Here is a 15506-nt window from a genome sequence, read left to right on the forward strand (position 1 = left end):
TTAGGTTAGTTTCTTTTCTGACACAGGGTACAGCAGTCTGTGGAAAAGCAGTTTAATATTTGCTAAGGAGACATTTCAAAATAGAAACAGACTGATGCCACCTTAATAGAACTAAAGATCAAACACATGGAAACATTTGCTCTTTAAATAAGAGATAGGAGATCTGGACCTCAGGCTTATTTAAGAATTTAAGTAATCATCTAATGGGACACTTCTCATGCATCATGTCTCAGACCACCCCTTCCTCTACACTGCCCTCATATTTCTATGCAACTTTATAACTGTCTGTCAAAAAGAAAGTATATCTAAAAATGTTGAAATATTTAACTCTTCTTTTTAAAAGCTCTTTCTTCCAAGCAGAAGTAAAGGAGGGATTTAGCCAGCCAGTTCAACCACAATTAGAAATCTTTGTTCAGGTATGAAGAGGAAGGAACAGGGCAGGATGATTTGAATCTAGGCCAGACAGACATAATCCAGATCTGCTCTATCATCTTTTAGTTTCTTGTTATGTAGTAGGGTGACAACCTTTAATTCGCATTGAGATTTGCAGTTAGATGTTCAACACCCTTAACTGTTTTTCATTATTCTATAGAAGTATTTAGTTTGTTGAATTTTTAACACTTTGGTGGTACTCTGCTTTTTTTCAAAGGCATATATGTCTGAAGACAACATCACCATGTCTGATTGGGAACATGCTGAAATTAGAGCTCTCAGTATGGCCAAACACAGGCTAATTTCCTAGTAGAGATAAGAAAAGCTGCCCATAGTAATGACCTTTTCCTGGGAACTGAAAGTAGAAACTTCTCTACACTAATTGCTAAAACTGGGGCCAGTTCTTAACATAGACATAAGTATATCATGGTGATTTTTCCAGTAACAAACATCAGATAATGTGTTTTTAAAAGCAACATGTCTTTTTGTCATTATTGGACAAATATCTGTCATAAGAAATAGATTCCTTAGGCTGCTCTTCCAGTCTTAAGCTCCTAGTCTGAGGCTTCACAGCCAACAATAAATTCAAATATTGCATATTATTCCTTAATTAAACATCAGTCTGTAGATTAGAGTATTGCCTGCAGCAATGTTTGTTATAGGACTTCTGATCAAAACAGCAAGAGAGAGAAAAATGTCAAATTCATTACTTAAACTATAGAAAGATGACCTTTACTTTGGGAGACAAGAAGACAATTCAAAATTCCTAACTACTAGTTACAAGACCCATATGAAACAGAAGTATCATTTCTGTGCATGCACACAGTTATGCTGAATATCTGAAAAACTGAGGTGTGGGAAAAGGAATTAGACATGTATACTGGCACACAAAGGGAGATGTAGGAAAAAGATTTTTTTTTCTAAAGAATTAAATGACATTTCTGACACCCTTTTCATTCATAAAAAAAATCACATAGGACTTTATTAGAACTACGGCATATGGCTATTGTTCTACTTTTTAAAAGAAAACCTGAGTGATGCACATTTCTCTGTTAAAACAGACCCTCCCCAACAAATTTTGATCTTTTTTTTTTGTTCATAAGCGTGTCTTTTATCACATGAGACCTAAAACTCATGCAAGGTTCAGAGATTTTCTTAACAGCTCAGTAATTTCAACTTCTGCTGACTATCTATAAAGAATTTACACCTGTAGTCCTGGTATTTCCTATAGCTACTTTATCCTTGTATGAGGCCTACTTTCTGCATTGCAGTTTTCAGTTATTCAGAAAAATTTTAACAATTCTGTTCATAAAAAAGTACAGAATTTTACTACTTTACTATGGTACAATGCACAGATTTTTCGCTCAGTGAAAACCTGTAAGGGTTTAATCTGAAACTAATGCAGAAGAATTTCAGCTGAAAAACTTCAATTAAAATGAATAAGAGCAGCACAAAACTGGAAGAACCACACTGCCAACAGTGAGAGGAAGGCTCACTTATAATCACAAAAAGCCATAAAAATAAATGCACACATTTCTGAGTAACCACATGACAATATTATTTACACATCGACTTAGCACAAGTTTGTCCACTCAAACTGTTGCCTCAGATTGCATTTATATTATCTGCTCTCTCTTTGCGGGGTCGATAATTTTGTTTCGTGACAAGCAACATGTCTGGCATTTATGAAGAAGATTTGCATTTTTATGAAATGGGCACTTAAACAGTAGGAACAAGAAAGGGACAGCTTATTTCAGACAACCCATATATTCACAACATAATAACAGATTTAGCTTGCTTAACTCATAATCAGAACAGAACTTCACAATAACTAATAGTAACTAAAGAGGGAAGCAATATCTTAAGTACTGTAAGTACAGAAACGTGATATAGTATTTCTTAGGAAGTCTGTACTCCAGAAAGAAAAGTGACAAAGCGTTTTTCACTTAGTTCCTGAGAACTGGTTTGTCACTGAATCAAATATCTTTTGTTCCTGAAAAGTCCAAAAACCAAATTAAAAAAAGATAAACTTAAAATCTAAACCTAAATGTATTTTCTGAATCTGTCAACGCACATTTCTGAGAGGTTTCATTCTCCAGTAATCTTTTCCATTATCATAAATTTTATTCTGTACACAGTGAAAAACCCCAGAACACAACAACTAACTTGTGAAGGGTTATCTTTCAAGTCAAGAACATATCCGGCAGTATTTCACTGAAACGACTTTGTATGCAAACAACTTGCATGACTTCACTGGAATGCAATTGGAGACTTGTAAAATATGTTACTGAGCTGTATTTAAAGATGCAATTTCATGTTGCATTTAATCTCTTCTGACTGTGAGCTGGAGCCAAAAGATCAAAGAATCATGGAATCGTTTAGGTTGGAAAAGACCTTTAAGATCATCAAGTCCAACCATTTACCTAGCACTGCCAAGTCCACCACTAAACCATGTCCTCAAGCACCATGTCTACTCATCTTTTAAATACCTCCAGGGATGGAGACTCAACCACTTCCCTGGGCAGTCTGTTCCAATGCCTCACTACCCTTTTGGTGAAGAAGTTTTCCTAATATCCAATCTAAACCTGCCCTGGAGCAACTTGAGGCCATTTCCTCTTGTCCTATCGCTTGTTACTTGGGAGAAGAGACCGACCCCCACCTCACTACAACCTCCTTTCAGGTAGTTGTACAGAGCAATAAGGTCTCCCCTCAGCCTCCTTTTCTCCAGGCTGAACAACTCCAGCTCCCACAGCTGCTCCTCATCAGACTTGTGCTCCAGACCCTTCACCAGCTTCGGTGCCCTTCTCTGGACACGCTCCAGCACCTCCATGTCCTTCTTGGAGTGAGGGGCCCAAAACGGAACACAGTACTCGAGGTGCGGCCTCACCAGGGCCGAGTACAGGGGCACTATCACCTCCCTGGTCCTGCTGGCCACACTATTCCTGATACAAGCCAGGATGCCATTGGCCCTCTTGGCACACTGCTGGCTCATATTCAGGCGGCTGTCAACCAACACCCCCAGGTCCTTTCCTGCCAGGCAGCTCTCCAGCCACTCCTCCCCAGGCCTGTAGCGTTGCATGGGGTTGTTGTGACCCAAGTGCAGGACCCGGCACTGAGCCTTGTTGAACCTCATACAACTGGCCTTGGCCCATCGATCCAGCCTGCCCAGGTCCCTCTGTAGGGCTTTCCTACCCTCCAGCAGACCAACACTCCCGCCCAACTTGGTGTTGTCTGCAAACTTCCTGAGGGTGCACTGGATCCCCTTGTCCAGATCATTGATAAAGATACTAAAGAGAACTGGCCCCAATACTGAGCCCTGGGGAACACCACTTGTGACTGGCCACCAACCAGATTTAACTCCATTCACCACAACTCTTTGGGCTTGGCCAGCCAGCCAGTTTTTTACCCGGTGAAGCTTACGCCCATCCAAGCCATGAGCAGCCAGTTCCTCCAGGAGAATGCTGTGGGAAACGGCATCAAAAGCTTTACTAAAGTCCAGGTAGACAACACCCACAGCCTTTCCCTCATCCACTAAGTGGGTCACCTTGTGAGAGTCCAGGTTAGTGAAGCCTTTCATAAACTCATGCTGACTGGGCCTGATTGCCTGGCTGTCCCGCACGTGCCGTGTGATGGCACTCAGGATGACCTGCTCCACAAGCTTCCCCAGCACTGAGGTCAGACTGACAGGTCTGTAGTTCCCCGGATCCTCCTTCTGGCCCTTCTTGTAGATGGGCGTTACATTTGCTAACCTAACATGCCACCACCTGCACATTACTATTCTTCCCATTGCAGTAATCTAGTGCTAATGTGGACAGAATGAAAACTAATCAATTACTCCGTCTTCCATCACTTATGCAAAGCATCATCATGCAGCTTCAAGACCACCAGAGTCTACAGAAGGTAGGCAGTGAGAATGAGCTGTAGGAGCAGGAAGGGCATGGGTAACAGCCCACCATTACATCGCCTTAAATGAAACATGAAAGTGAGCCCTAAGAGCACAAACATTGTTCTGTCTGTGAAATACACATTGGCTTTTTCCTAATCTCATCAGCAGATGAAGGTCATTCCGTTCAAAATAGATTCAATTTAGCTTTTAGAAGGCACTAAGCTACGGAACCTTTGAATAAACCTACAGGAAATACATGAGAGAAATAAACTTCTATCAAATATAAAGCTGCCTATTTAAAATACCCCTTATCAAATGTACTGCCTTACCAATGATGAAAAACAAATATATGCCATTAAAGATTTAACAACAAAACAAGTATTATTCAGTGTATCAGAAATTCTTTCTAATGATTGTATCTAATAATTGTATTTATGAAAAGAATTTACCTGAAACACGGTGTATTCAGAATCAGGCTCCTGAAAACAGAGGAAATAGAAGCTGAGGAATGGAAATGCCAAACAATAAAAAGAACAACAAAAAATTGAACTTTACTCTGTGACCACCTCATTTTCCACAAACATTGTCTCTCTGACACATATATCCAAATTTCCATTTTATTACATTATCTCAACTTACACACATTAGGGAGCTAATCGATGTTTTACATAATGAAAGCAGATTTGCAGAACGTACATTTTTCAGATACCTTTTGCTTTCTTGCTTCTGCTGGATCATGTTGGCCAAATCTTAGATTAACACTACAGAATTACTAAACTGAAAAATGGTATAGGAAAAGGAAAAAGGAAAAAGGAAAAAGGAAAAAGGAAAAAGGAAAAAGGAAAAAGGAAAAAGGAAAAAGGAAAAAGGAAAAAGGAAAAAGGAAAAAGGAAAGCTTGGAAGATGTAAGCAAATCTCTCAAAAGTTAACCAGATTATTAAGCCATGGGCTTTAGAATGCCTATGTAATAAAATCAATCTTTGTGCACCTTTGTTAGCTGCTGATGGTGATCACACTGATATCACTGAAGTACATAAAATTTCTGCACATATTGAATTTTTTTCGTACTTTTATGATGGAAATGATATATTCATTGTATTCTGGACAGTAATGCTGTAAGTGGAATAAACGTCAAACTAATGGCTTATTGCACCATCTAATAAACAAAAGGAAAACTATCAGATGAAGTTTCCTACAAGCCAAAAAGCAGGAACTTGCATCTACTTGAAAACTTGAAGTAAAAGTGAGTAAATACCAACAATAGGAAATGTAGGTTTATCACCATATATCATGTAATTATCATGTTTATACAATATTTGAACTATCCTTCAGGGCTTCTGCTGCTCACTTCCAGGAACTGGGGAGGAATTTTTCCTCTCTAATGCATTACTTAGCTTTAGGGGGAAAGACAGGGAAGGTGGGAGACAGATGTCACTTTTTCTAAATCACTATTAGTCTTTTGTAGAGTCACATAACTTCTGCTCCTAAAGGCAGCAGAAAATTTCTTACATATCTGGCCTTGTGTAACTCTATCACAGTTAAGCCAGCTATATTAGATTGAATATAGAACCTTAGAGTAATTCAGACTAGAAAGGGACTTCAGGAGGAGGTGTCTAGTCCAAAGCCCTGCTCAAAGCAAGATCAGCTATGAGGTCAGCTGAGGTTGCTCAGAGCTTTGCCCAGTTGGGTCTTGAAAACTTCCAAGGATGGAGACTGCACAATGCCCCTGTGCAACCTGTTCTGGTGCCTGACTGTCCTTACAGAGGAATGTTTTTCCTTTTGTCAAGCCAAAGCCTCCTTTATTTCAATTTATCTTTGCTGTCTCTCACTCCATGCACCACTGTGAAGGGCCTAGCTCCATCTTCTCGATAACCTCCTTGAATGTATTAGAAGACCGCTATTAGATCACACCAATGTCTTCAAGCTGAAGCATGGCCCAGCGTGCTGTTAGCTTCCTTTGCAGCCAGGACACACCGCCGGCTCACTTTCACCAAGAGAATGGCAAGGTCAAGCTCGCCCTTTTACTCTGTAGTATAAGACATGGTCTACTTCTTTCAATTTGAGCATTTTTATTCAGTAAATTCCATGACAGCAAGGACCTGAAGACTGGTGATGCTCTTGCATCTTACTTCTGTAGTGTACTGGAATTTCCGTGGCCTTTTAAGGATCATATTTGGAATCACAAACCTGTTCACTGGTGTTAGAATGCATAACACAGCTTATAAATTGAGTATCTATGGAACTAAACGTTAATTGAGGGATGTCAGCTGTCTGTGATGTACCTGGGCTTGACTAAGGCACTTGAAACTGCCTTTATATTTTAGCTGTATGATTAAATGAACTCCAAGTTCTTCTAATATGTTGTTTTATTTATAGTATTCATCTTCTAAACTGTTCTAGCTTTCTAAGTAATAAAGAAAAGGACATTGAAATATTTCAGCTTGCATTTTATTCACCCCATTGTGTCCAAGGTGTTATAGCACATATGGTGTACTAGAAAATGGTTTAAGAGCAGTAGGTGATCTTCCATACCATATGTGCTACAGTAACTAAGAAGGACAAGGTTAGGAATGTTACATCAACACTAACTCAAAAATGCCTTGATGTTACAGATGTGTATCTTACTTTAGGCACTGTTCATTAGTTTAAAAAATAATTTAAAAATAAACCAAATTTGCTTATGTAGGAGCATTCATATTACTAAAAAATTCAGAAATTACATCCCTCATTACTTTGGAAAAAGGTAGGGTTGACCAATAATACTTACTAAAAACACTGCCCTCTCATAATGGTAGGTGATAGTATGCATTGTTCATACATCCCAATATAATGTTTCAGTTTTTGACAAGAAGTAGTAACTTAAGATTTTAAATAACCCTCAAGCAGGTGATAGAACCCTCCCATTAAACACAAGTCTGGAACAATAAAAATTAACATTAAAATATAATATATTTTAACATGGGTGGATCCAGCAGTTGCTACTCATGCAAGTAATCCACTCGAACTAGATTCCGAATAAAGATTTCTTTGAGAGGATTAACAAATAGCATTGCCCTGTAAGCTTGTATCTCAAAACAAAAGGTCAAATTTATTCTTCATTTACACATATAAAGCTCCTTTGAAATTAATAAGATTGTAAAAGCAATGAAGGAAGGATTTAACCCAGATCTCTAAATCCACTGAGGGCATTTTAAAATGAAAGTTAATGTGTAAAGTCAGTTTATTTGGAGACCAAAAATATTTAGAAAAATTAAGTTTTCTGATGCTTATAGCCTAGAAGAGGGAATGAAACAAGCTTACATACCTTATATTCCAATAAAGCTTTACTCTACAATTAATTTCAGGTAAGTATGATTTAATACATGCAGAATATTAAAATCAGTATATTCCAAAAATGCTCTTCAAATGATTAAGAGCAGAAACACAGAAAAAACATTACCCAGGAACATACATTCCCTGTATGTATCACTAATTTTCATGCATAAACTTAATAATTACAGTCTCTTGAACCAATAACTGATTTCAGTTGAAGATACTTTGTCAAATCAAGTTCCATGAACATAAATATATCCGTGACAACTTTATTATGACCTTAGAAAAAACAGTATGCAAGTAATAGTAGCTGAAAGTTCACCATGGGAGAAGAAAGGACGAATGAACAAAAGCAAACCTTCAGAGCAGACCATTAATCAAGTTAAAGGCAGGACACCTAGTGTATGTGTATTAATTACATTAGGCATTTTTTTTTAATTGTTAAACTAAAGCAAGCCTCATACATCGGTGCTGGCTATTGCCTTGCATCTGACATACGGAACACAAAGAAGAGTAATCAGATTAGGTAACTAATCAGGATGATCAACAGCGACAGCCCTGGATTGTATTTCCTCTAGGTCATGCTATTACCATAAACATAGAAGACAACGCCTGTTTGCTTACAATAGGAAATAATTAAACAGAACATCAGTGTTTATATGCCCAAATACATGTGTTTATATGCCCAAATGCTACTCAGAGAAAATATAGCTTTTATCTATCCTGAGATAAGATCGTCAGCATAGAAGTAAATTCCATCAATAAAATTTATATTCCTAATTCTTAAATGGACAAATGCACAGGACATTTTATAGAAAAAAATATTTCAGTCTTCCATAAAATCCAGCTCAGTAGCAGCTAATTATTCTTCTATCAAGATGTTCCGCACATTTTATTCATTAAGAACTCTTCAGGAAAACATAATTGATTTTAAAATATTTTGATTTCATTGATGTGTTCTTTAAGAATTCAAGTTTATAATAGCATAGCATTTGATACTGCTACGTAAGGAAATTCCTGATTCATGCCCAGTTGGCTAAAAGTCAACACCATACCTTAAAAATCTCCTAAGGCTTACCGCATCTGGTGACAGAGTTTAAAGAGAGTTCTACATCATTTAAGATAGCTTCTAAATGCATGTACACGTAAATATCGACTGGATTATCAGTAAACTTGTTTTTGAGACCTTCAAATCATCTTTTACCATACTCTTAAAGGAGAACTTCTGAGATGTCATTATACTTCTGATGAAAACTTATTCTGAATACTAAGCTATAAGTACAGGGAGTGGTAAATTAAGAGATATATCAAGATGTATGGGTCAAGAAAATTTTTTATTACATTTATAAGTGTGACTGGCAAAAATGCCTACTTCTAAGGCTATCGTAGAAAGCTGATTTCAGCTGCCCATAGTTTTGTGACTGTGTTGCAGATGCAACGGAGCAGGAGTGGTGCTATCATCTAGCAGACCATCTGAGAGCTGGGAAAAACGGACAGGCTTTCAGACAAGCAAGGTCATCTCTTTCAGGCATGAAAACACTCTCAGATTATGCAGTGTTAGTCTGTTCTTTTACTTACTTATTGTTACATGACATGTCTTAGAAGGGAGAAGGCTAGTTGTCTGAGCGTGAAGAAGCTCTGACCTGTCACAGTCACAGTTTAACTCAACCATTCCTGAGCAACTCTTTGAAGGATACCATCTCCCGTGGCTTGGTTTATGTCATATCCTAATGCATGCTGTTCAAAGAACTGAATCCCTGAAGAGTGACCAAGGCTACTGTTCTTATAAGACCCTTCCTTCCCTGGCTGCAGAGGTTGGGAGGCACATGCTTAGTGGAATATGGGACAAGAGGATGAGAACAGATGGCACAGTGATTACAGCAGTTGAGTATTCCCTGGTGCTGCACAGCAGCTCACTTAATCCAAACTTTCTGTAAGTGTTGTCATTTGTCTCTTTGAATTCCTGGTGCCCAACATGACATATCTTGGGCCTGATTTGTAGAAGTGCTGCCATTAAGATTCTGACCATTAAATGTTTTAGAACTGCTATGTGTTTTTTAAGCATAATAAACCACACATATTTGGTTAGGTACCAAAAATGATACTACTTGATTTTAGATATTTCTCCAGGTTATACTAAAATACTACTAATGTAATTCACACAGATGGAAGACAGCACCATTTTCTGGTAGGTGGCTGAAGAAAACAGAAATAAACTTTGATCAAAATATTTAGGAACTATTGATTTCATTAACACACCACCTTCAAAAGTAACACAGACTTAGGGAATCAACAGTCAATCTGCCTGAGAACGGTCTTGGATTCTTAATTAACCTTAAAAAAAAGTAATCTTAGATCACTTTTCTAGTATTCACAACTACAGCAACTTAACTGATATGCTACCATTAGAATAAATACATTATAACGTAAAACAGTATTAGACTAGGCAAGCCAGGAGAATTAAGTAATGTATGTCACTTATTTGAGTTCTAATTACCTCAGTGTTCAGACTTGGATTTTAGTATCTTTCAAAGGCTTTATAAAAATAACGGTTCTATTGAATGCAAATTATACATGCTGCAATACATAAACATGATTTGCTTTTTCATTCTGTCGTATTAAGTAGGTTCAAAATAGTTTGTAAGGTTTCAACTACATATAAAACACATTCTTGAGGCACGTTACTACTTCCTTTATTCTGTACCTGAAGTCTAGCAGGGGAAACGTGACAGATTGGTACCTGAAAGCAAGAAGTGCTAGAAAGTAATGAGCTGAAAGTGCAACAACATAGCTAGGGAAAAGACCTGCAAGGCTTTATAAATCAGAAGCAGAATAATAAAATACATGCTTACTTGGACAGATAATCAGTAAATATTAAGATTTTGTGTTGATTACAATAAAAAGCATAAAGTCTAAAAACATCATGAGCACAGCTAACTGAAGAAGAGAAATACCATTCCATGTTAAGTCTGCCATGAATGTCAAAGCTATATTTTAACTAGATAATCAGAAAACGTTTTACTTGAAGAGATTTCAACTGTAAGATTTTGTATGTTGAGTTGGTTTGAGTTTGGTTCAAGTTGCACTCTTGAAAGTTATTTAACCAATATTCTGGTTTCTCCAACCTGCTGGACCAAAATAAACAGGTGGTATAAGCAATGCCACGTCTTCTCCTGTCAGGAGCTGTGCTCTTTGTCTGGACTAACAGAGAGGAATGATGGAAGAAAGCTGTGTAGCCATTACCTTATACACCATGAAGTACAGTATACGCCATGATCCTTCTGAAGAAATATGCTGAATTGCCGCTTAATAGCCACCTCTTCATTTATTTTATTTTTTAAAAAGTCTCTAAACTGTTATTCCACTTACATAAAGTACTTATACAGAGTAAAAACCACTTGCTGGTGTCTGCAAACTTGTGATGTGCTTTACTTGAACATTGCTCTATGAAATCTCTTTTCAGAGAAAGACTGAAACGTCATTCCATGCACTTTTATAATGTTAAAGAGATACTTAAACTGATATTTTCCAAGCTAAAGTAGGCATATTTTAAAATATTTTAGAAGTCATTAATTCCTACTTAAAAAGAGCTCTTAATAAGAGATAGATAGATAGATAATAGATGGGCCAAGAGCCACACTAACCATATTTCAAGTTTGCCTCTACAGAAAGCAGAGCCATTTCTCTTCCATCTAAACTTTCCAGTAGGTTTGAAATACACTGCGGATGAAGAGTACCTTTTTCACATAAAACGATGAACAGGAATATAGTTCTGAAACGAACATACTGAAGTTATAAAGTCCAGTCCTTTTCAGGCAACCATGACCTGGAAGTCTTTTCAAAACACTGCTGAAACTTGATCTTAAAATTCAGAGACTTCATATAGGACCTCTTCTAAAAGCTTGTGATTTGATGGAGTATGGACACCACTCATATCCCCGTCCTCCACTGTTTCTCAAAGCATAATTATCTTAATTGTTTTCACTCTTTCATTCTTATAGAAGACAAAGCTTACAGACTGGTGTGATCATTTCAAAGATTAAATTAAAGTGATCAATTGTTTGTCCCAATTTTATATAGTATTTGGAAAAACTCTCATATTGCTGGTACGTAAGATCCTGTTTCGCCGAGGACAATGTGTTATCTTCCTCCTAAACCTTTTTCCCAGCCTTGTACACCTTCTGTTCCTTACCCTACTTCTGTCAGTTGCAGATGTCTTCAACAAGTTCCCCAGTGCTACTGGAAACAGCCCAGCAAAAGTTTGCAGTTGCCAGGTGTAACAAAACAATTTTATACTTGAGCTTCAGCACACAGTAGAAATGCAGTTGTCTTTATATTTCCATGTTGAGACCATAGATTGGAAAATGTTTTACTAATTAAAAAAATTATAAATGAATAGCAACAGAAGCACTATGACCTTTAGTACTCTTATTTACTGTTATTATCTGTACTGCCTCAAAAGTTTTTATCACAAATCAAGTGCTGTACTTCCACATGCAAAGATTACATGTATCGAGACCCAATAATGGAAATACACATAAATGATACAGGTCTGGCACAGAACTAACACTCAATCCCATTTAGTGTTCAGGACCAATTTTCTTGGAATGTCTTCTCTGCTAAAATTTTTTCTGCTGATGGCTCCTTGTTGATGCCTTACAGTATATAACATAAACAAAAGGATATTCTAAATATCTACCCTAAACCAGTTTAAACAATTACTGTGCTTTACATTTACACAATTGTGTGACTGTGCAGCTTTCTTTACAGACTTTTCCTTTGTGATGAAAAGAACTGCCTTCAAGATATGTAGCTACAGGATGCTTTGAGAGACTTATTAATTTACTGTAAAGTATTTATGATGAAGATAAAGTCCATTCAATTACTGTTTTCCAAATATGGCAGTAAAAAATGTTTACATGCATATAAATATTAATCCAGAAACAACATTCTCAAATCCTTCCTTCTTACAGAAGGGTGCGAAAATATGCAGGTATTGAACAACACATGCCCAACATTTCCAGAGACTTTGCAGATGAAGAAAGAGCAAAGAGAGAGGAATGGAAATGCCTTCTGTCCCACGGTAATGCTCACACATAAGCTGAGCTAAAATGGGTGCCTTGTGAGGTTTAGTCCACACAGCAACTGTAATATCTGAACGTCTGTGGAAAATCAACAGTAACATCCTTAAGCAGACCTGATTTTCAGTCTTGGCTTTTCTTCCTTTAACTCTGCAAAACCTTGAGTGAGTTAAAATTCTTGTTGTGGGGAGTCCTGGGAGCCCACTACCCCCACGGTTTCCTTCCCAGCCATACACGGTACCCGTCGCACCACTCCCCTCTCCTCGCCTGGCTGGGGCTGAGGCGGGAGGGGTCCTACCAGGAGCTTGTCTGAGGAGGAGCCGGCAGCCCCCCGCTCACCGCCTCGCTTCAGGAGACATTTGGGGAGCTCGGTGAGAAGGCGCTGCCCGGCCTTCCTCCTCCTCCTCCTCCTCCTGCCCGCGGAGCACGGCGCGGCCCAGCCCTCCCCGGCCCGCTGAGGGGGGGGGGGGGGGTGGTCACACCGGGCCGCTCCGGCGGCTGCAACAGGTAGAGAGGGAGTCCCGTGCTGCTCGCCCTGCCGGGCGGCCGGGCCCGAGGAAGCGGGGACGCGGCCCGCTGCCGACCGACACCACCGCCTCCCGCCCCGGCCAGCCGGCGCCCCCCGGCCCGGCCCCCGCTACCTGCTCGCCGGGCGGCCTCTCCAGCAGCTGCGAGCAGAGATCCGAGCACTGCCGGAACTTCCTCCGCCTGAAGTAGCTCCAGGCCTGGAACAGCGGCTCCAGCCCCATCCCGCCGGCGGGACCGCCGCGGCGGCTCCGGCTGTGCCCCCGGCGCCTCCCGGCCCGCTGCCTGCCGAGCGGGGCCCGAGGCGGAGCGCGGCCGGCCGGGCTGCTGCCGCGGAAACGGCAGGCCCCGCCTCGGCCTGGCGGGGCCTGCGCGCCGCGCCGGGAGGCCGCCGAGAGGCGGGCGGGCGGGGGGAGCCGCGGCGGGGCCCTGCCGCCGGGCCGTGCGCGCTGCCCTGCGCCCCGCTCCTGGGCCGAGCCCCGCGCTGCAGGAGCCTCTCGTAGGCTGATACATTGACGGCTGAAAGCAGGGTTTGATCCGTAATATTGAGAACAGTAGATTTCAAATAACCCCGCTGTTTTTAACTGCGTCCTATTATTTGCTGTCCTATTATCAAGAGCCATTTCGAATTGGAATATATGCCTAAACAAGAAGAATATAGTCCTTTAATCCTTATTTGGGTAAAATGTCCTTTAGAGCCATGGGAGTCCTGGTTGAGAAAAGTACAGATTGCTGTGAACAGCACTGTTTTCAGTCTTGCAGGCTCCATTAGTTCCTTTACTTCATTAGTTCTTGCAGAGAAACGATAAGACCGAGATATTTAAAGATGAAAAAAGCTGGAATACAACTACTCTTACTAAGACCAGGATATTTAAAGATGAAAAAAGCTGGAATACAATTACTCTTACTTTGTATGTTTTGTAAGATGCTGATTGCAACCATCAGCCCAAGTAAAAGGAAGAAAAAAATCTCTAGGGATGCTTGGAGAAATGAGCGAGCTTGTGATGTGAAAATCTGATAGGCGGATACTAACATGATAGCTAAAATCATGTCGTTGGCATTTTAACAGATCATTCTGGTTTTATTGCTTCTGTCTCACCTAAACTATCAGTTTGTCCAAGATCCATGAAATGGATATCCAGGCTAGCAAGATCAATGTCAGGTGGAAAGATGGAGAAACAGAACTGCCAGTCACAGGACTATGGCTAATTCTAATATGGGAGTAAGCGGCTTGAACTGAAGTAGCAACTATAGACAGCTGAGTTTTGGTTGTCCCATGTGAGAGTGCACAGGTGTATGGGGTTTGTGTGACAAGGTTTTGGTAGTGGGGGGGCTACAGCTTCTGTGAGAAGCTGTGAGAAGCTTCCCCTATGTCTGACAGAGCCAATGCCAGCGGGCTCCAAGATGGACCCGCCACTGGCCAAGGCCGAGCCCATCAGTGACGGTGATAGTGCCTCTGTGATAGCATATTTAAGAAGGGGGAAAAAAAAAACAAACTGTGCAACAGCAGATGGAGAGATGAGTGAGAATATGTGAGAGGAACAGCCCTGCAGACACCCAAGTCAGTGAAGAAGGAGGGGGAGGAGGTGCTCAAGGCGCTGGTGGTGAAACCCATGGTGAGGCAGGCTGTCCCCCTGCAGCCCATGGAGGGTAATGGTGGAGCAGAGATCCACCTGCAGCCCCATGGAGGACCTCCCACCAGAGCAGGTGGATGCCCGAAAGAGGCTGCGGGAAGCCTGCACTGGAGCAGGCTCCTGGCAGGACCTGTGGACCCCTGGAGAGAGAGGAGCCCATGCCGGAGCAGGTTTGCTGGCAGGACTCGTGACCCTGCAGGGGACTGACGCTGGAGCAGCCTGTTCCTGAAGGATGTGAAGAACTGCAGCCCGTGGGAAGGACCCACGTTGGAGCAGTTCATGGAGGACTGTCTCCCGTGGGAGGAACCCCACGCTGGAGCAGGGGAAGAGTGTGAGGAGTCCTCCCCTGAGGAGGAAGGAGCAGCAGAGACGGCGTGTGATGAACTGACTGCAACCCCCATTCCCCGTCCCCCTGCACCGCTGGGGGGGGAGGAGGTAGAGAAAATTGGGAATGAAGTTGAGCCTGGGAAGAAGGGAGGGGTGGGAGGAAGGTGTTTTAAGGTTTGGTTTTTATTTTCTCATTATCCTACTCTGATTTGATTGGCAATAAATTAAACTAATTTTCCCAAGTTGAGTCTGTTTTGCCCATGATGGTAATTGGTGGGTGATCTCTCCCTGTCCTTATCTCAACCCACA

The 15506-nt window shown here is 40.8% G+C and overlaps 1 protein-coding gene across 1 annotated transcript in view; it reads right to left on the bottom strand.

The window, feature by feature from the left end:
• Positions 1-13482, bottom strand: part of TTC8 (tetratricopeptide repeat domain 8) — a 44622-nt gene extending 31140 nt beyond the window's left edge. The window contains exons 1-2 of the mRNA XM_082318306.1: positions 13353-13482; positions 4768-4797 (exon numbers count right to left, since the gene is read on the bottom strand). Coding sequence (XP_082174432.1) covers positions 4768-4797; positions 13353-13460 — 138 coding nt within the window. The 5' untranslated portion in view covers positions 13461-13482. The remainder of the gene's footprint in view (positions 1-4767; positions 4798-13352) is intronic.
• Positions 13483-15506: the final 2024 nt, after the last annotated feature.

Source organism: Platalea leucorodia (genome assembly GCF_965183815.1).
Source record: "Platalea leucorodia genome assembly, chromosome: 7".
NCBI lineage: Eukaryota > Metazoa > Chordata > Aves > Pelecaniformes > Threskiornithidae > Platalea > Platalea leucorodia.